General features: G+C 50.9%; 2 protein-coding genes across 5 annotated transcripts in view; both read right to left on the bottom strand.

Moving 5' to 3' along the window:
- Positions 1–139: 139 nt before the first annotated feature.
- The window catches only part of IL17RE (interleukin 17 receptor E), a 43,872-nt gene continuing 22,672 nt past the window's right edge, over positions 140–21,339 (bottom strand). Inside the window, exons 5-20 of one of the 4 annotated variants that reach the window (XM_030840702.3) lie at positions 11,692–12,719; positions 11,325–11,340; positions 10,646–10,768; positions 9,928–10,025; positions 9,507–9,666; positions 9,273–9,412; positions 8,288–8,356; positions 7,301–7,367; positions 6,170–6,345; positions 6,042–6,089; positions 5,911–5,959; positions 5,588–5,736; positions 3,276–3,344; positions 2,510–2,561; positions 2,328–2,426; positions 140–1,839 (exon numbers count right to left, since the gene is read on the bottom strand). In XM_030840702.3, the coding sequence (XP_030696562.1) occupies positions 1,283–1,839; positions 2,328–2,426; positions 2,510–2,561; positions 3,276–3,344; positions 5,588–5,736; positions 5,911–5,959; positions 6,042–6,089; positions 6,170–6,345; positions 7,301–7,367; positions 8,288–8,356; positions 9,273–9,412; positions 9,507–9,666; positions 9,928–10,025; positions 10,646–10,768; positions 11,325–11,340; positions 11,692–11,823 (2,004 nt within the window). In that variant the 5' untranslated portion in view covers positions 11,824–12,719 and the 3' untranslated portion in view covers positions 140–1,282. Of the gene's footprint in view, positions 1,840–2,327; positions 2,427–2,509; positions 2,562–3,275; positions 3,345–5,587; positions 5,960–6,041; positions 6,090–6,169; positions 6,346–7,300; positions 7,368–8,287; positions 8,357–9,272; positions 9,413–9,506; positions 9,667–9,927; positions 10,026–10,645; positions 11,299–11,324; positions 11,461–11,691; positions 12,720–21,339 lie in introns of those variants that run through there. The other 3 variants (XM_070046589.1, XM_070046587.1, XM_070046588.1) reach the window with 3 other exon arrangements.
- On the bottom strand, positions 18,192–21,111 carry JAGN1 (jagunal homolog 1). The gene is made up of 2 exons (XM_030840735.3): positions 20,905–21,111; positions 18,192–19,143 (listed from the first exon to the last, which is right to left on the bottom strand). The coding sequence occupies exons 1-2, from the start codon at positions 20,991–20,993 to the stop codon at positions 18,681–18,683; spliced, it is 552 nt and encodes a 183-aa protein (XP_030696595.1). The 5' UTR covers positions 20,994–21,111; the 3' UTR covers positions 18,192–18,680.

The following is a 21,339-nucleotide window of genomic DNA, read 5'->3' on the forward strand; positions in this document are numbered from 1 at the left end:
TTCTCCTCCTTCTATGCTGATACCTGGCTGGGAGGGGCCCCTGGAGAGGGTGGTGGCCTAATGGCTGAGTGAGGGAGCTCTTACTCACTCTGGGAGTCCCTAAGGAGGAAGCCTCCATTGAGACAACCAAGGCCTTAGGCAATCCTGGGGCATTTGCACTTCCCACGTGACTCTGGGATCTTGGTGTCCACGGGGCCCCTCTTACTGGCCACCCCAGGTTCCTTCAGACATTCCCCTTGGGCCTCACTGTGGGACACGATCTCTAAAGACAGGGACAAGGGGCACCGTAACATGAGCTTTTCGCCTCTTCCCGGCCTATGCTCAAGCGAGGGGTAGGGGTGGATGGGACCCAGGACCCAGAGCCAGGAAGACAGGGTCCTATTTGTGCTGTTGCCATGGGCTGGCTGCGTGACTGTGGCCCCACACCACCTTTCTGAACCTGTGTTTTCTTCTCTTCTCTCTGAAGAATCACAGTGAGGATCAAGGAAATTTCCAGGGAGACACTGCTTGTGAGAATATGACAGACATGGATGTGGATTTGGGCCCAGAAAATGATGCATAACAACCGCCAGGCAGGGTCTTGCTGACCCTTCCCCCAACTCAGCACCCCGGGCACACTGGAAAAGCACCTTGTGTTTCTTAGTTTATCCATCATGTTCACCTTTATTCAACTTTCTCTATCTCAGTCTCCACTGTCCCACCTTTGCCCCCATCACCCAGGGCCAAAGCCTCCTTCCCTGGGTCCAGAGCCCTCCCTCCCTCCCTTCCTCCCACTCTGGGCAGGGCCCCGGTCTGGAAAAGGGGGATCCCTGGCTCCCAAAGGGGTTTCTGTCCCCCCACCCCCTCTGCAGCCACCTCCCACTCAGAGCTGCCATGTCTCCTGCCTCCCCAACCCCTGTCCCAACCTCTCTGGCCTGGACTGGAGCACGTGCAGACGACTATTCTCTGGAATTTCGGAGAGAGGAAGTGGGACGATCCCCCACTCACAACAGTACTGAGGTCAGAGGAGTTCTCAGGAAAGAGTGACTCTCCCTGGGGGCTCTGAGGGAGAGAACCCTCAAGCATAAGCATGAGGAAGAGACTGGACCCTGGGGGAACGTGGGGAACGGGCTGGGACAGTGAGTGTGATGCCCCGCTTCCGGGCTGGGAGGTAGCGTAAGGCTTTGGGGCCAGTGGCCCCTAGGAGGCATCCAACGATTCCAGGGTAGAAGCCTCATTCGGGGCTTCCAGCCAGTGCCCCTAGGCCTGCGGCCACAGACATCTGGACTGCGGTGAGCTCTGCTCAGCCTTGATCGGCAAGTTTGGCGGCCTCGCGTTCCAGCTGGCGGCACAGCTCCACGCGACCCCGCAGGCACGGCCGGGCCGCGAGGCGGCCCCAGCTGGTGGCTTGAGTAGGAGTCCGCGCGTCCAGCGCCCGCAGCAGGCGCGGCAGGTCTTGAAGCAGGCGGTAGCGGGGCAGGGCGCGCAGGGGCGGAGGAATGTCGCCTTTGGCGCAGAGGCGACTGAAGTAAGCGAGCAGCGGCAGCGGGCGCGGGGCGGCGCGGAGCAGGGTGTGCAGGGGTGCGGCGCGGGCATCCGGGCCGCCGGCGGGGCTCGGGCTGGCGCAGCTCCACAGCAGCAGCACGGTGCCCCGCTCCCGCGCCACGCGCGCCCGTGCCGCCCAGAGCCACGGCAGCGGGCCCACGCGCGCCACCCGCGTGCCCTCCCACAGGTCCACGATCACGTCGCGCCCGCCGCCCAGCGCGGCCCGCAGCAGTTCAGCCAGCGCTCCCACCAGGCGCCGCTGCGCCTCGGAGTCCGCCACGTGCAGGAGCAGCACCGGCCGCGCTCGACCTGGGCCTGGGGGTGGGAGCAACAGATGAACAGGGTGGGGGGCTAAGGGACAGCCCAGCCCTTTCCTCCCAGGCCTCAGCGCTACATGATAGGGTTAACTCCACCACCTCCCCTTTCTTCATCTGCGCTGGGGATGGGTACCCAAGGCAGCTTTAGCCTACAGGCCTATAGGGCGCCTTTGGGCTAATTAGATAAAGGTGCCCAGGAAGAGAAGAGGGCTAGGGCGCCAGGTGCAGCGCAGGCTGGATTTCCGCTCCACTAGCGTCTGGCCTAGAGACTGGTGCAGTGAACCACCTGCAGAAGGACCTTTGCCCTGCCTTAACCATTCCTTCCCACTAGGGGACATGAGACTCACCGCCTTGGGTAACAGAGAAGGGGGTGCAGCGGCAGGGACAAGGCTCTTTCGGAAGGGAGCCTGGGCGGGGGAGGGATGGGGGCAACTGGCCTAGGAGCCAAGGAAGTCTGAATCCCCAGGTTACCCCCAGTGAGCTTACCTGACAGTGGGCGCTGGCAGGTGAGCACCAGAACAACACCCAGTAGGGTGGTGAAGGCCAGCAGTACCAGGATCAAGAGCCCCAGGAGCCTATGAGAGACTGAGCCAAGAAGGGTGAGGCCAAGCCCGGCTCCTCAGTGCCCAACCTCCCTCTCACTCCCCCTCTCCCTCCCAAGAACTCACCATCCGGACACAGGAGGTGCTTCCAGGCAAACTGGACATCTGACCTCCACACCTGAGGGCACAGAGCCCCCCAATCCCTGTAAGCCAGGGTAAACCCTCCTTCCAGGGGAAGTTGAATAAGGCATGGGGATAGTGAAGGGGAATCCCCCTGGATAGGGAATTCCTCCAGCACAGGGTTTGTGTCTGGTCCAGCTCTGGCTGGGCACAGAACAAGGTCAAGAGTGGCAAACTCAGAAAGTAAACCCAGGGACTTCCCTGGCGGTGCAGTGGTTAAGACTTTGCCTTCCAATGCAGGGGGTGTGGGTTCAATCCTGGTCAGTGAGCTAAGATCCCACATGCCTCAGGACCAAAAAACCAAAACATAAAACAGAAGCAATATTGTAACAAATTCAATAAAGACTTTAAAAAAATGGTCCACATCAAAAAAGAAAGAAAGTAAACCCAAAGTTAACCAGAGCATCCATGAGGATGTGGAAGGCACAGGCCCTGACTGAAGTAATCAGACACCACTGAGCTCCAGCCCATGATCACCATGCCTGAATGTGGAAACAAAGCACCAGGTTTTCTGATTTTTTTCAGGAGACGCCAGAAATCAACTTTTTAAAATGTGACATCTCCCAATATTTAAGTGGTGGCAACTAATTCCAATTTTGAACACCGTGCTGGCCAAGTCAAACATTTTTATAGACTGGATTTGCCCCATGTGTCACCTGTGGTATAGATGACAGGGGAGTATATGCAGCAGAGTGAGGGCAGGATTCCTTACCAGGACACAGCCCCCTGGCCTCAGGAAGGGAACGATGAGGTCTAGTGTCACTGAGCTTGAGCCCTGAGTCTGTGGGAAAAAAGAGCAGAATGACTGTCCCCATAGAGGCAGATCTGGCTCTGTCCAGCCCCTGAGTCTTTGCCCATTGCTGTGTTCCTCCTTTCTACCCACCACCCCTACCCAAACCCTACCCAGGCTTAGGGCCAAGTGCCACCCCTGACAAGAAGCCTTCCCAGGCTTCATTCCCAGATCCCGCTGATCATTCCCAGATCTGAACTGCTGCACAGATAAACATTAATCAGGCAATCAGGCACTCGTCAACAAACATACTCTGGGTGCCTACTCTGTGCCAGCCCCTGAGGAGACAAGGCAGGCAAGGACATTGTCTCTGTCCTCTAGCAGCTCACAAACCAGGAGGCTAATTATATGCTGCCTCCTTTCTCTGTTCTGCGCACCTGAAGGGGCAGCTTGTCCATTGGAAAGAACGTAAGTTGTAGTCAGGAGACCACAGCTAACAAAGTCAGGCTTAACTATTGCCTTTGTGGTTCCTAGCTGTGGGATCTTTGCATGGAGAGAGACTTCCTTTCTCCTTGAGCCTCAGTTTCTTCATTTGTGTGTGATAGATAATAATCCTTGTTTTACTGGGTTACTGAAAGCATCAAATGGGAATATGCAGGTGAACCCCCTTTATAATACAAAGTACAGGGACTTCCCTGGTGGTCCAGTGGGTAAGATTCCACGCTCCCAATGCAGGGGGACCGGGTTCCATCCCTAGTCAGGAAACTAGATCCTGCATGCAGGCAACTAAAAGTCTGCATGCCACAACTAAGAGTTCGCAGGCCGCAACTAAGAAGTCCGCATGCTGCAACTAAAAGATCCCATGTGCCGCAACTAAGACACGGCACAGCCAAAATAAATAAATAAATAAATATTAAAAAATACACAGTGCAATGTGTATTCATTTAGTAGGAGCAGCTGTTATTACATTATGGACTCCTTAGGGGCAGACTGTGTTATATACTTTTCTTGTATCTCCCAGGGCCTAATACAGAGTGGGAACAGAGTAGGCACTCAATAAATGCATGCTGAACTGACTGCCATCTGTCTACAGGCAAGGATGTGGCTTCACCCTGTGCTCTGGGTGCTGGTTAGAGAGTTGATCAGTCTCCACCCTTTGGGAACACCCTCCACCACCTACCCCATACCCCAGCCCTGCCCCAGACCCCATTCTCCAGCCAGCTGTGAGCAGGTGCCGATGCAGTAGCTCTCAAATCGTGGTTAAACTCAATGACGTTCTCAGCTCACAAAAATAAATGAGTCCATGGATTTAGCTCTCAATTTTAAGTTATCCCACATGACTTTGTCGTAAATCTTAAGCATGGTTTCGACTTAAATCTTAAGCATTTCCTACCACCTGTAGGCTTGGGAGCCCTCACAGAATACAAAACAAATAAACAAGCTGCATGTAAGTAAGAAAGAACTGAAACAAGCTAGCTATGCTTAGTCAGCTTGGTGCTGTGGTTTTGCGGATATATTTGATGGTGGTTTTTATGTCAGATACACAGAAGAGAGTCTGCTAGTCAAACTGCTGTTAGTTCACATGATAGAGTTAAATCTGTCAGTAGTTTACAGTATTCTGCGAAGAGCACTTCAGCTTCCTGGGGCTCTGCCTCCCAAAGATAGAGAACGTCTGCCAGGAGCCTTGTGGAGGAAGGCAGGAGAGTAGTGGTAGAGGACAGCTGGTTCAAGAGAAGACATCAATATAAAATGTGGTGGGAGTTCGAGTGGGCCAGAGAACAGCTGGGAGTGGGAGGGCCAGTCTCTTGTCTCTGTTTATCCCTGTAGGTTCAAAATCGAAAAGGATTAGAGGGACTTCCCTGGTGGCGCAGTGGTTAAGAATCCGCCTGCCAATGCAAGGAACACAGGTTCGAGCTCTGGTCTGGGAAGATCCCACATGCTGTGGAGCAACTAAGCCCGTGAGCCACAACTACTGAGCCCGTGAGCCACAACTACTGAGCCCGTGAGCCACAACTACTGAGCCCACTCGCCACGACTAGAAAAAACCCACGCACAGCAATGAAGATCCAACACAGCCAAAAAAATAAAAAATAAAAATAAATTTATAAAAAAAAAAAAAAGAAAAGGATTAGAAACTGCTCCATTGAAGACCCCAATGACTGGCAGAGGAGGCAGCTGAACAAAGGCTGGCCAAGTAAATAAATAACCAGATGTTGTAAGAGATTTGCTTGCCTCCACCTGCTGTGCTCTAATCAAGAGGTTCTAGAGGGGGCCAAGCCCTGGCTAGGCCATACCTGGCTGACGTTGTACACAGGGGGCACCATGCTGTCCTGCCCCAAGCCTGAGTGGCTCCAGGCAGCACTGAAGGTGGCGGGCATCCTTGAGGAGAAGTGAAGGACCAGCTGCTGGGCCTGGGTATCCATGCTCACGTTCCAGGATGGGGCTGCCAGGGGGTAGGAAAGGGCATCATGTAATAGATGATGGTTTGTGGGAGGTGATAGAAGCCGGGCTGCAGTTAACAGAGAAGTCAGGGCAGGGATAGAGTTTGGCTTTGCCGCAGTTGCATGAGGGCGAAATGGTGGGAAGGGGTCCCAGCCAGGGTCACTTATTGGCTCACCGAATGTCTGGTGGGGGCATTCAACGTGGCTGCTGTTTCCAAAAGAGAACTGAGAAATCCAAGAATGGCAAGTCAGCAAGCTCCAGGCACCATGCACACCCTTCCCCCTCCCGTGTTGCCCATGCTTGTACCTTGAAGCAGAGCTGGGGGTGCAAGTCCACCTTCTCCAAGACATACCACTGTGGTGGGAGAAGGGAGTTAGGGAGCAGGGCCCTGGGCCCCAGCCCTGCCCACCTAGGTCCTAGGGAGGCCATCTCACCCCCTCTGACTCTCGAGCCGTGGCATTGGGGACGTCTTCGCAGAGGGTGTGCCAGCCCCGCCTCTGGCAGAGGGAGGCGTCCAGCTTCAGTGGGCAGCGGAGTGTCAGGGCCATGACCATCTGACTGTGCTGGCTGTGGTCAGTAAAGTTCACCGACTCCCAGAAGTCCGAGCCATCTGGGCAGGCAGCAGGGGCAGAGAGTGAGGCCCAGGAGGCCTGAGCCCCATCCCCAGGGCATCGGGAGATGATATTTGTGAGGGAGCCTGGCACAGCCCTGGTCTGCCTAGGTGCCTGATAAACGAGCATGCCTCCTCCTGCCCCTCCTGTTGCCTCTTCTATTTAGCTGTCTCGTCTCCTTCCTGCACCTCCACTCTGGCCAACTCCTTGCTGCTCCCCAAACTCCAAATCTTCATATCTTTGCTTATGTTCCTCTCAGAATCAGGAATGCTTTCCCCTCCCTTCTCTCCTTTCTAAATCCTGCGCATTTTCTGAGCCCAGCTCAGATGTCACTCCCTTTAGGAGACCTTTTCTACTCATGGACAGCCATCATGGGCTTCTCCCTCCCCTAAGTTCACGCCTTACAGTCTATTCCTTAATTACAACCCTGCCCTGGACCATAGGATGCTTTGAGCTGTTCATTTGTCATGTTTGAGAATCCTGTCTCTGCAAGCTGGGCTCAACAGTATGCACAGATGTCACCAACCACTTTCGCATATAATATTGAACTCCAGCCTCATAAGGAGTTGGAAAGTGAGGCAGGGCAAGTATCATTAGTTTACAGATGAGGAAACTGAGGCTCGGAGAAGAATGAGTGGCAGAGTTGGGATGGGAGCCCAGGCCCTCTGGTCCACCTTCTTAGGACATTACCTCCTGGGGTGGATATTTCTGAACAGTGCTAGTACAATGTTCAATGCTCTGATTTATTGGCAGGCTGATTGCTAGACATGGTAGCCCATGACTTGCCCCCACTGACTCCAGAGAAAGTGCCTGCATGCCTTCTGGGGACCTTCTCCAACGCAGGTGTAGAGGGTGTGCAAGTGCGTGTGTGTGTATGTGCATGTACGTGTACGTTTGCGGGGGAGAGACAGAGAGAAGCTGTGCGTGAGCAAGAGTCACATGAGTAGCACTCACAGGCTTCAGGCCAGCTCTGGAAGGGACACTTTTTGTGCCTCACGGTGTCTTCTTGCAGGTAGGACACCTGTGGGGACAGGGGAGCAGGGAAGAAGGGTCAGAGGAATGGCTTTCCCTACATCACTCAGACTTGAAACTCATTCTGGCTTGACCTTGCCCAGATGCAAGCTGCCTGAGCTGGCAGGGCACCGAGGAGAAGAAGTGTGGGGTGTGGGCAACGGTGGGTGGCACTTGGCACTCAGGGAGGAACCCCAGACTATAGGAGCAAGATCAGTGGGTGAGGGGCTGAGTCCTTTTTTCCTGGAGAGGAGAACGTATCCCCACAAAGAGGCAAATCATGAGGTCCACATTCCTCAACTTTGGCCTTCCCTGGCCTCCACTCTCAGCGATTCCTAAGGCGCTGAGTGTCCCATAGGGCCCCTCCCTCTGAAAGCCCAACACCCAATGTTATCCCCCTGGCAGGTGCTCCCCGCTCCAGGTCTCTGCCTGCACCCTCCCTTTTGTCTCCTCCTGGGTGACAAGGCCTCCGCCTTTCCTGTCTAGCCCAAAGGAGTCTTAATGCTAGGCACCTCAGTCTTACAAGGAGAGGAGGAGGACTTCCACGCAGGGCTAGTGGGGATGAGACTTCTGGGGCCACATGGAGCCTTGCAGTGGCCACGAGCCCCCACTGTGACAGCTCAGAACACCCAGTGAAGGCAGCTGTCTATCCTGCCTCTGTGGGCTGAGGCCGGGTCTCGACAAAGGCAAGCTGGGTCTGGGTGGGGCTGAGGTTGGACTCACCCCCAGGAATGTGCCATGGTCAGCAGGACACCTCCATCCCTGGCTCTGTGTGTGGCTCACTGTCAGGCTGGCACCAGTCTTCCCTAGCATCTCGTTAACACCAGCCCTTTTAAAACCTAACTTAGTGGAGATATGCTTGACCAATGGTGCTATCTGGGTGGCCTAGGAGTGAAGCCATGGACCACCCACACCTTCTCCTCTGCTCACCTCGATGCACAGACAGGGCAGAAGGAATTCATAAGGCAGGTCTTCAGTGCAGCCCCCAGACACAATTTTCTGTGGACAAAGCAGCAAAGGAAGAGAAGAAGAGGGGCCTGAGAAAGAGCAGAGGCACCCTGGAAAACGGCAGGAGAAAACTGGGACCTTGGTCACCACATACCCTACTTTTCCTCTTATCTGAGACATTTCTTCCTCTGAGAAATTTCTTCTCAGGGGGTCTCTGCCCTGTAATCTGACCATCTGCTCTAGGTGTCTCAATATATGGAATGAGGGGAGTGGGGAGGAGATGGGGAAAGGAATATACATTTATTGAGCCCCTACTATATGCCAGGGAGGGTGCTAGGTGCTAGAAGCACCAACTCAATTAATTAAATGCTAGCATCATGGTGATCTTGGGAGGCATCATCGCCATTTTAAATGTGGAGAACTGAGGGACTCGGGTACAGCATCAGTCCCTTCAAATGGTACCAACTGTATACAAGGGCATCCGTGACAACTGGAGGTTGAGGTGGAGTGTCAGGGCCTAGGCCGGAAGAATAGGGGACATCTCATTCTCTGAGGAGCAGTGACAAAAGGGAGGGAGATGGAAGGGTACCAAGACAGATGTGACCATTTTGTTATTTTCTCAGGAGAACAGCTTCTTGGGGGAACTGAAAAGTCCTCTTAATGCAACCTGAATCTCACTGAGGGTCCTCTCACTGGGGGTAAGCGCCATATCCATTTCTCTGCTAGGCATTCATGGCTGCCCCAGGTCTCTGCCTGCCCTCTCCTTCCTCTCCTGCCAGGAGACAAGGCCCCCTAGTTCTCTGCCTAGACCAAAGAAGTCTTCATGCTAGGCACTTCAGACTTGTAAGGAAGTCTTGGACAATCACCACCTCTCTCTGGGACTCAGTCTCCCCATCTGTATAATGGGTAGGTCCTTTCACTCCAGCCCTGTGTGATTTGGCTTTTACAGGCAGATGGCCCTCCATACCTGGGCATCAAAGGGACGGCTCAGCTCCTCACACTCCAGTGCCCACTGGTGGCAAAGACGCACACTGACCTCAGGGCCTGGAGGAATGGTCACTTGAATAACCCGTGCCTCAGGCAGCAAGTCAAAGGAGAACTCAGGCCCTGGGGAGAAGGGGGACTTGGTGGCCTTGTCTTTTGGCCTTAGCACAGGTACCACAACTTGGCTCCACCATCTCCAGTCACACGATGTGCCTACCTCCAAGCCTTTGTGAGCCACGTTTGGAGAGAACTTCCCCTTTCTCTGGATCTGCAGGTTGGGTTCTTTTGGAACGCAGCCCCTTGTGGGAGGTGTCTGGGGAGGGGACGGAGATGTGATGGCCCTTCTCAGACAGGCAACGGCTACTTAGCAGCTTCCTCTGCAGGCAGAGAGCAAGGCTGGGCTGGCCTCAGGCCAGGAATCAGGAACTCTGGCTTCTATTCCTGTCTCTGGAATCCAGGGCACCACAGGCGAGCTGCTCAACCTTTAAGGCTCAGTGTCCCTAACTGTGTAATGGACAGAATAGTCTTCTTGAGTCCACTCTTTCCAACTCTCTTTTATGGCTGGAGAACAGAATGAGAAGCCAGAAAGAGAAGGGCTGTGGGGTGTAGGGAAGGGTTGGAACTGACAGGGAGAGTACCTGAGCAGATGCTGGCATCGTGTGCCTCCTACAGAACCGGAACTTGTAAGACTTTTTGGATTTCTGCACCAGGAGGTGGAGCCAGTCCCACTGAAGACCTGCACAGGGAATGACACATTTACTATCCAGCCCTTCACGGCCCCTCCGCTACCTGGAGATGTGACCCAGTGTTGGACAGTCAGTCATTTTAGATCAGGGAGGGTAATGATCGCAAACTTCTTTAGTCCTAAGTTATGATACAATCAAAAAAGCTTTTTCTCTTCTTAAGTAGAGAAAAACTATGTATATACAAAGATGTTCATGGTAGCATTATTTATAACAGTGAACAATTAAAAACTGTCAATTCTTAAGCAGTGTGTGGGCATTTAGTATGCCCCAGGCACTGAGCTAGGCAATGAAAATGTAGAGTTGAATAAGACAGATCTTACTTTACAGATAGAAGGTAAAAACAGTAAACTCATAGAACTAAACCATTTTAATCCCAAGAATTGGTACCAGCTGAAAGGAGAAACACCTTCACAAAACGATACAACTGAACTCACAAATATCAATCATGTTGTGTGCCATTTTAGGAGGGCCTAATTCTCTGCTGAGGTTGACAACAGGACAAACATCTCTTCTAGTAGGATACGTTTTACTAGCGTCAGCCTAGGGGCCCCCCCAAATTCCCCCAATTCCAATCTCCACTAAGAATGGCCCAAAGGACTGTTTCTCATACCCGAAGGATCTGACACCAGATGCAGGCACCAACAGCAGGGACAGTGGCAGAGCCAAGCACGCCAAGGCTTTGGGGAGGGGGGAAAGGCCGATAGGGTATGGCGAGGAATTTGGGCAGACCTTCCTGTGAAAGATGAAAAGGAAATCAAATGGTAAGGTCCCAGGAGTTCCCTCCTGCCTCAGAAAAGTTGGACTTGAGGCTGAGCTCTGCCACTTACATCCTGGCCGACTGAGCTGGGGCAAGTTACAGACTCCTCTAAGTCTCAGCTTCATCATTCATAAAGTGGAGCTGCTGTCAAGATCAAGTAACATAATGCGTGGGAAAATGCCTTACGAAGTATAATAAAATGTACCCTAAAACAGGAAGGATCATTGTTGTATTACTGACTGCTGTGGGACCAATTAAGGGAGAGTGCCTGGAGACTTACCTGGCTCTCATTTAATCCTCCCCACAGCTCAGGGACAGCTGTTTTCATTGTATAATCATTTCTACCGTGCTCCTATACCCCTCAGAAACCGTGCATGGCCTGAAGTCATGCATGGAGTATGTGGCAGAATTACAACGCAAATCCAGGCTCACCTTGTGTTTTTTCTTTGATACTATGCTACTTCCCAGGTTGAGAACCAAAAATTAGAATGGAAGAATGGGGAAGAGGAGCAGGGCAGGGAATGAGACTCACCAGTGAAACTGTCATCCTGAAGGCACAGGGCCCAGTAGGGAAAAGAAAGGACAGAAGTATAATTAGTAGGTATTCCCACGAGGAGCATTCTCCCTGGGGTCTTTGCCTCACATCACCTAATTTCGGGGTCTGCAGAAGCCAATAGCCCATCCACTCTGGCTCTTTTCTTCCCAGCTCCACCCTGCCCAGGCCCTCAGTGCACCAGGACCTTAACTATCCATCCCTTCAAGACGATGTAGAGAACACACTGAGGCTGCCACCAGAGCTCAGGGACTTGGGTAGCAGGAAAGGACAGGCGGAGAGTGGGGAGCTGTACCAGCCTGTGCCAGCCAGATGTCCCCACCCAGCAGCAGCAGGCACACCTTACCATGTGGGAGGCCAGCAGACAGAGGGTGCTCCAGCTGGGAAGGTAGGGGCAGCCAATACTAGCAGAGGCAGACAGGCCAAGGAGCAGCTGGACAAGAGGCAGGAGCAGGGCTGACAGTCCGGGGCTCCCCATGGGCTTCCGAGGGATCAAGGTATCCAGAACATGGCTGCGCCTCCTGAAGGTGGGTGGCAGGGCCTTGCCGTGCAGCAGCAGGGAGTGCAGTGCCAGCAGGAGCCCTCGCCTCAGCCTGCCCCTGTCCCGCCCTGCCCCAAAGCTCCTCCTCAGGCTCAACCAGCCGGCCAGGCCACATTCCTTCTCCTCCAAGTGGAGGGACTGAAGGACACTTGCCCCCCAGAAAACCCTACTCCCCTACCTGGAGGGCAAGGGGGCTCCTGCTCTGGAAGAGAAATAACAGGCAAGAGGCTGGCACAGGGTCAGGGGGATGGAAGGCGGCTGCACCCACTTCGTAACTCCTCCTACTCCTGCAACACCCTGCAGGTCAGACCCGCCCCTTAGCGTGCTCCTGGCCTTGAATCTCCCCTGGACACGTGCTTCATCCTCTCACTTAAAAGACTGACAGAGCCATGAAGCACTTCTCTGTAGTGGGTGCTGGAGACCGAGGTGACTGATGCACCACTTAGAGGTGGGCAGAACAAAAAAGCACGTAAACCTTACATGTCCCCCTGTGCATCCTGGCTCCCACCTGGCTGACTTTCAGGACTAGGGTCCAGCTTTCTCTCTCTACCCGTTGGCCAGTTCCAGCACTTCTGCCAAAGGGCCTCCAGCTTCAAGGAGCCACTCATCAGTACAGTCTGCTCAGGAAGCCCCAGGTCTCATAGCTGAGCCCTGGAGCTGAGGGAGTGGGCCCCACGCATTGACCTGGTTTCCTGTGGTTTCCGATGCTGAAGAGGCTCCATTCTCTGCGGGGACCCTCCACGTCGTCCCATGGCTTCCTCCTACTCATGGAGCATTTGAACTGCTTCAGCCCTCACCTTGGTGACACACACCGTAGAAAGTTTGGGGCACACCTACTGGGTGAAGGTATCTTGAGACTGTTATTATCCCTCTGCACTTTCAGTAGCTTGATCATACCTATCTTTAGGCCAATTCTAGTTCTTAAGTCTTTAGGTCCACTGTCTAAAGACCCCATTGTACCCATTATCCTAAAAATACCCTCTAGCTTTTGAGTTTCTTAGAAAGACCCTTTCTTATCTTTGTTTTTCCAGTGCCTAGCAATGGATGTCGTGAAATAGGTGCTCTGTAGTTGAATAAATGTAAATTATGATGTTTCATCTAAGCAGCAGTTTATCTATTTCACATTTCATAAGCACTTTCATATTTGATCCTCCTAACCACCTTACAAGACAGGTGATAATTATTCATTTCATAAAGAGAGAAATAAGGAAGCAGGAAGGAGAATGATTTGGTCAAGGTCTCTAGCCCAAGGAGCTCCAATTCTGCCATCCTCTCACAGTTCATTTCTCTTTCTACCATCCTTATGGCCTCTCCTCCCACTGCCTCATCCCCCTCTGCTTCTGGGAACCCAAAAGGGCCTGCCTGACACAGTTCTGTCTTTTGACCTTGAAGTCCATCACTGCAAACAAATCAGTAAGATGTGAAGGGAGAAAAGGGTGGTCTGGCCATACTAAAGACAGGTTAGGGAGTCTTCCCCCTAAATTTCACCTAGCCCACAATGGTTTAGATCTATACCGATAATGTGTTTTCTAATGCTGGGGGCATGAAGTGAGAAACTTGGCTCCATTCTAGCATACTTTTCTCTTTTGACTCCTTTTATCTTCTGATTTGATTCTCACAGTGAAAATACTTGGTTAACTGCTCCCTGACCCTGGCTAAGGTATGGTAGGAGAAGCAGAAAACAAATAACAGACACATACACACGAGAAATAAAGAACAGAAAGGGAAGAAAAGGACCACATAGAAAAGGCAGAGGAAGAAAGTAGAAAGGGGGAAAGGAGAGAGAAAAGGAGGTCTGTATTTTATTGTTTTGCTAGTTTATTGTGGAGCCTGTTCCAAAAAGGATTTAAAGTAAAAAGCACAGTGGGTAAATTCCAGCACACCCTGGGGAAGGGGGAGGGGGTCAGATCACAATTTGCTGAACTCCTATTATCAGGCTCTGGGCTGTGTGCTTTGCCCACATTATCTCATATTATTGGTACTACAACCCTTGAGGTCAGTCTTACTAAACATCTTACAGACTTGGAAACACTGGGAAGATTAAGTAACTTGTCCAAACAGAAAATGGAGAGCTGAGACTCACCCCTGTGTCTTTCTAGCTCTTTCTGTCAGAACACACTGCTTGGGGAGATCTGTGGTTTCTGGGCCCTGTAGTCCACAGAAGTACTAGAATGAGGGGACTTCCCTGGTGGTGCAGTGGATAAGACTGCGCTCCCAATGCAGGGGGCGTGGGTTCAATCCCTGGTCAGGGAGCTAGATCCCCACATGCATGCCATAACTAAGAGTTCTCATGCCACAACTAAGGAGACCACCTGCTGCAACTAAGACCCCGTGCAACCAAATAAATAAATATTTTTTTAAAAAAACAGATGTCATGAAGGGCTTTAAAAAAAAAAGAAGTACTAGACGGAACAATGTGATGAGTTGGTAGGAGTAACAACGTGGGGGGGGAGAAACTGTAATAGTTGGAAAGAAAAAAGGATAGTAGGTCTCACGGGAGTGAGTCATCAGTGATCAGATTTCTAGGAGAGTAGGGATTGTTTGGCAAGTGTCAACAAGGGGGGAGTGCTTCTGTGGCTGGAACAGGAGGGGGCCAACTGGAGTAAAGGCAACAAAGGTGTGTGGTAGGCCTGCAGCACAGAAGTCCTGTCCTTTTGGAAGGTGGCCAAGGCCTATCTCACCTGTGGTTTGTGTCTGAATGAGCTGATCCAGACTTCACTCTCCAGTAACCTTTACGTGGGGAGCAAGCCAGGCGCTCAGGAGGTTTTGGCAGGCCCCTACGCGTGCTCAGGTAGACAGGACACTGTGGGGTCCTTGGGCAGCCATTCTTCCTGACAAAGCCTTACCCATGCATGGACGCTGAATGCAACAGCGTCTCCAGGCTCTTCCTGTAATGCCAGATTCCCAAGGTCTGTTGCGGCAACTGTGCCTACTGTTTGGGCACCCTGGGCAAGAAGGTCCAACCAATTAGACCAACAAAAACCAAGAGTACACAAGTGTTCCTTTCTTATTCCTGCTCTTCCAGAAGGGATCAATCTCTAGAATATCGATGCAAGAAGTTATGCTTAAGAGAAGAGGAAGGGACCCCCAATCTGAGAGGGGAACACCAACACTGCTCATCAAGGGAAGGGACTTTGATATTTATTAAGCACCTACTATGTACTATACAGTTTATATACATTATTTTATTTAATCCTCACAACAACCCTGGGTGGTAGATGCTATGATCCCCATACGTTAGATAAAAACAGAGGCTCAAATATCTTGCTCAAGGCAAAAGGTAGCAAAATGCCTGGCTAGATTTCTAACCTGAGTCGGTGTAATATCAAAAACTGTTCTTTCCACTATATCACACTGCCTTTCCCATAGACTAGATGCTCACTAAGGGTTCTTCCAAGGCCTACACCCTCTAGCTCTGTAAACAGCAGGGATTAATAACCATTCCTCACATTTGTATAGTGTTAGGGTTCTTAAAGCACCTTCTCAAGATTTTACCTCATTTGATCTTCAAAACAATCCCGTGAATTTGGCAGGGCTGATCTTGGTACTTGAACTTGTCTCCTGATCCAAATACAGTGCTCTTCCCACTAAATCAAGATCGCTTTCAAAGGGGATCTTGTTTACTTCAGGGAATACTACAACCATGAGGCAGGGGGAAAAAAAGCTTGGAAAGCCCAAAAAGCAGAATCCCAACAAGCCAACAAGCAGAAAACTAAAATGAACCAAACGGCTCTCTTTTCGTGTTGACAATAATTTTCGGAATGGGTCTTTTCTTTTTTTAATTTTATTTATTTTTTGCTGCATTGGGTCTTTGTTGCTATGTGCGGGCTTTCTTTAGTTGTGGCGAGTGGGGACTACTCCTCGTTGTGGTGCCCGGGCTTCTCATTGCGGTGGCTACTCTTGTTGCAGATCACGGGCTCTAGGCGCGTGGGTTTCAGTAGTTGTAGCGCACGGGCTTAGTTGCTCTGTGGCATGTGGGATCTTCCCGGACTAGGGATCGAACGCATGTCCCCTGAATTGGCAGGCGGATGCTCAACCACTGCACCATCAGGGAAGTCCCTTCATAATGGGTCTTGAAAAGCACTACAAGACTGTAAAGTACCATTCCAGTAATCAAATAAATTTTAAATTCTTTTTTTAATAATTATTTACATCCCGGTTCTTTAAAAATCAGCAATCTGTGCCTGGTGCACATAACTCCATTACCCACTCATTTCCATCTGCACCTCTCTGCTATCCAAATCCTACCCTTCACTCTAGTTCTTTGCTCTGACTTTAGGCTACAATAGCACAAGTTACTTCATTCAATAAATTCAGAGTGCATGATGCACATTAGGTAAAGAGCAAGGGGTGAGGAAAAGACATGTAAACTAGTAATTCTGTCAGTAGAAGAGATAAAATTAAAATGCCATGTGAATTCAAAGAAAGAACCCTCACTCCTTGAAGTAGCCAGAAGGCTCCAGAATTACCGTATAAAACTAGGTCTTGAAAGATAAGTAATAAAGAAGTATAAAAGCAGAAAAGGAAAATTTTTAAGGAAACTGGGAAAACATGGAACCAATATGGGGATTCATAAGAGGTTTTCCTGACTGAGACAGACAGTGTGTGAGTGACAGTGTCAGGAGATAAATCAAGAGTGATGCACTGGAATCACACTTTGGAAATGTTTGAAAAGGATTAAGGAATTTTGGTTGTTCAAAAAATAATGGCACATCGGGCTTCCCTGGTGGCACAGTGGTTAAGAATCCGCCTGCCAATGCAGGGAGCAGGGGTTTGAGCCCTGGTCCGGGAAGATCCCACATGCCAAGAAGCAACGAAGTCCATGCGCCACAACTACTGAGCCTGTGCTCTAGAGCCCACAAGCCACAACTACTGAGCCCACATGCTACAACTACTGAAGCCGGCACACCTGCAGCCCATGCTCCGCAACAAGAGAAGCCACCGCAACGAGAAGCCCGCGCACCACAACAAAGAGCAGCCCCCGCTCGCCGCAACTAGAGAAAGCCCACGCACAGCAACAAAGACCCAACGCAGCCAAAAATAAAGAAAAGAAAAAATAATGGCACATAGTAGGGACTTGATGATCCAGAGCTGTATTCTTGGTATACTCACTTGCACACAGGGATGCAGGAAGAGGAATGAATATGAGGTAGAAGGCAAAGAGTTAAGTTTAGGACACACTGAGTTTGAAATGATAATCAGGACATCTAAAGGTTGGGTACCTAGAAGTACTGCCAGTACCTAATAGAGACTGAGTACACACCTAATGTTTTTGTTTTTATTTATTTTTGTTTGTGTTGGGTCTTCGTTGCTGCATGCGGGCTTTTCTCTAGTTGCGGCAAGCGGGGGCTACTCTTTGTTGCGGTGTGAGGGCTTCTCATTGCGGTGGCTTCTCTTGTTGTGGAGCATGGGCTCTAGGCTCGCAGGCTTCAGTAGTTGTAGCGCACGCACTTAGTTGCTCCGTGGCATGTGGGATCTTCTCGGACCAGGGCTCCAATCCGTGTCCCCTGCATTGGCAGGCGGATTCTTAAACACTGCGCCACCAGGGAAGCCCAACACACATCTTTCACGCAATAAATATGTACCATGTCAGACTTTTATGTGTGAAAGGGCCTTTAGTTCACAGATCTCTTTCCTTTTTTTTTTTTTTTTTTTTGCGGTATGCGGGCCTCTCACTGTTGTGGCCTCTCCCGTAGCGGAGCACAGGCTCCCGACGCACAGGCTCAGCGGCTATGGCTCACGGTCCCAGCCACTCCGCTGCATGTGGGATCTTCCCGGACATGGGCACGAACCCGTGTCCCCTGCATTGGCAGGTGGACTCTCAACCACTGCGCCACCAGGGAAGCCCCCCACTTCTATTTTTAACTTCTCTGCTCCACACCAGACATACTGTGTTCATTAGTTGTTTCACATGGATATTACGTTTCACCTAGATTGCAAATTTTTTATATGCAGGATACTTTAAAATTCTTTTGGATACCATAAAACAGTATTAGACACATAACTAACACTGTTAACACTGAATGATAAACATGAGTATCCAACCAAAAGACGAACCCATAACCCAAGCTGGATAAATGAGAACGGACCATTTGAGAGGTGGAGGTTAAATGTATGGCCCACAGTAGTTCCTGCCAATCAGCTGCAGGGTTGCAACTATGACTTAAGTTCCCTATGTCCAGTTCACTTCCCCACCGCCACTGCCAGGTTTCTCGGGGAGCCTCTACGTACCGCCTAGTGACTAAGGCCACTCAAACAACACACTTTTCACACTCTATCAGATGCCGAACACAAAGCACAGGGGGGACAAGGCAGTTGTAACTTTATTGAGGTTCTTTTTAATTAAAACGCTTCACAGTAGAGACCACAGCCTGCAAGGGGAGCAGCCTCTCAAATGTTTCCTGCCCCATGACTCATAGATTGAAGTAGAATGTGATTTATTCCCTATCTCCTCCAGTCTCGGTGGCTAAGGGGTGATGGATGGAAGCAGAGAGAATGACCAAAAAGAGGCAAGGATGAAAAACTCAGAAGGATCTCAACTTTAACCAGCTGAAATTTGTTTCACAGCTGCTGATCACCCAGTTCCACCAACCAGGAGTAAATTAAACATAGTTTTGCTACCAGCTGATGGCAACAGAAGGAGCTTTGCAGAACTTGGACCTAGTTTGCACTAGTTGTCAACATCGCAGCTGCCAAAATCACCGAAGGAGGTTTTAGAACAGCTCCTCTACCCTCTCACTCCACTGGATGGGAGGCCCAGGCTTCACCTCACACAGTAGTTCATCAAGCAGGCTTCATTTACGCTTCTTCTCCTGTGTGCTGGTGAACCAAGAGTCCAGGAGCTTCTTGCTGTAGTATAACTGCCAGGCATGCACTTGGACCACCAGCACCAACACCAGATACATGACGGAGACGGCAGAAAAACCAAAGAGGAAGCGGTAGGCCCTGCCATGGCGGTACAGCTGCTGTGCAGCAGGGAACATCTCCATGCTGCCATATATGAGGGGAGCGATGGAAAAGAGCCCCATGCTGATCATGGAGAGCACCAGGTAGCTAATGTTGTTGCGGGGGAAGGAGAGGAGGCCCAAGAGGGAGGGCACAATGCTCAGCAAATAGGGGTACTCCCACTGATAGGGCATGGCCACCTGATCATGCGACAAGAGCCTCAGGTGCCCCACACTCATCTTGGCAACCAGCAGCAGCCATATGACCAGATGCACGTAGATCAGCTTCTTGATTTCATACTTGAGGGTCACACTGTGGGGCAGAGCAGAGGGAGAAGTACCTTTCATTCAAAATTTTCTGACCAACAACTCTATGTCAGGCAACTATACTGGACACTGGGAAACAGACGTGAATAAGGTATAGTTCCTGCCTGGAGGCTGGGAACAAGGTACACAGAAGAAAAAAGCAATTAGAAAACGAACTGGAAAAACTCTAGTAAATCTATGTTGCAAAATATATGGAATCACGGGAAAGAGTAATGAATTCTGATTGAGATGAGTTGACTGAGAAGGCTGTCTGGACAAGGGTGTTATCTGAGCTAGGCTCTGAGACGTGGGTGGAGATGGACATTCCAAGCAGAGGTAACAGCATGCAGGCAAAAAGGCATAAGCATTTGTGTTCCAGGAGAGCAAATGGTTGGGTGTGGAAGGACTACAATGTGGTGGAGAGGGGAGCAGCAGGATATGAAGTTGCAAAGACTATCACTGAGTCACTTTAAAGACAGAAGAGTAACTCAGGGCTGTGTTTACAAAGAGAACTCTGGGGAATTCCCTGGCGGTCCAGTGGTTAGAAATCTGGCTTTTCACTGCCAAGGCCACAGGTTCAATCCCTGGTCGGGCAACTAAGGTCCTCCAAGCCCCATGGCGTGGCCAAAAAAAAAAATGAAAGAGAACTCTGACTGTGGCATAGGAGGATAGCCTATGGAAGGAGGTATTGGCAGCAAGGAAACCAACTCAAGCTGCCCGTACTTCTCCAGCTAGAGTACATTTTTCATCTAAAGTAAGGATATTTTCTCTTATTCTTTGAATTCTCTCAGGTCCTAAATATATCCCCTTCACGCCTTCATAGAGCAGAGTTTCTGCTCTAGACAGGCATGAAAACACTGGCTTGAGTTGTGAGGTGCCCTTTAGACAAGGGTCTAAGGATAAGAATAAAGTGAGGTTTCAAAGAGCTTGTCATTCTTTAAAACTGTGGAGAAAAAGACGTGGAAAAGATTCAGGGAAATTTCAATGGATTTAAGTAAAGAAAATCTCTAAAAATTTTTTATTTTTAAAAATATTCATTATAGAAAGTGCAGAAAGGTGGGGCGGGAGGGGAATCAGTCACTTGTAGACTTGAAGCTCCATGAAGGCAGGGACCAGTTTTGTTTGTTTGTCAATAGACTTTTTTATTGAAGGTATAACATGAATACAAAGACCAGGGCTGCTTTCGCTATTCTATCCTCAGGGCCTAGCACAATGCCTGATGGGTAGAAGCTCAATAAATATTTGTTGAACGAATAAACGAATGTAGAAATATCCCTTACGTGGGGGAGTTTCATAAAACTCATTTGAGGCAGAGTAAGTCTGGACTTCAAGGTCCAAATCCCCAAAACAACCCAAAATATAACAGCTACCGCGTACTGGACAGACTTATGTGCTAGATCTTATGCTACGCTCTTTATGCGATTATTGGCTCACTAATTCATCACCAAGACCGAAAAGGTAGATTAATTTTCCCTTGCCAGATAAGCAAACTGAGGCTCAATTAGATATCAGGTTCCCGAGATTAGAGAGCGGGGCCAGCATCGCCGAGACACCGGAGCCCAAGCGGGGCCAGACCCCTCAAGGCACAGCGGGATCAATGGGTGGAACTCACAGGAGCGACGGGGCTTCCCGGGATTGGGGGCCGGCCCCGGGCCGTCGCAGGAGGAGGGGACTTGGCAGGTGCGCGAGAGCGGGCTGGGGAGCAAGACCCTGAGGCCGGGCCGGCGTCGCGTCCCAGGCCCTGCGAGCTCCTCGCCTCACTTCATACCTCATCTGGTAGTGCGTGGCGACGCGCTCCCGGTGCTGAAAGTCGCTGCCGTCGGTGCCGGCCGCTCGCGGACCTGCCCGAGACGCCATCTTCCCTGCCCAGAGCCCTGGAGCCCCTCACGCCGACCAGCTGCAGCTACTAGAGCGCTAACATGCCTGCCAACCCTAAGCGCGCCGCCTCAGCTCCGCCCACCCAACAGCCTAGCGGTTCTGTGAGGACAACTTCCGGCCTCTCTGTCTCCGGAGGACCGACTCTGTAGTCACGTCCCTGCGCACGCGCACACATACGCACACGATTTTCTTCTAGGCCCCGCCCTGTCCGTCTCGCCCCAGCATTTGGAGCGTGCAGAAAATTAAACCCCCAGCGCGTGTTTCTTTTTGCCAAGGTCGGGAGCTGATACTCCAGCCTCTCGAGCACTTACACTTTCTTTAACTC

The sequence above is a fragment of the Globicephala melas genome, chromosome 11 (assembly GCF_963455315.2).
Source record: "Globicephala melas chromosome 11, mGloMel1.2, whole genome shotgun sequence".
NCBI lineage: Eukaryota > Metazoa > Chordata > Mammalia > Artiodactyla > Delphinidae > Globicephala > Globicephala melas.

Excerpts from the sequence above, each read along its gene's own strand:
- JAGN1 (XM_030840735.3), bottom strand. The coding sequence starts at position 20,993 with ATGGCGTCTCGGGCAGGTCCGCGAGCGGCCGGCACCGACGGCAGCGAC. Across the intron at positions 19,144-20,904 it reads GCCACGCACTACCAGATGAG|TGTGACCCTCAAGTATGAAA; the intron begins GTATGAAGTGAG and ends TCTGCCCCACAG.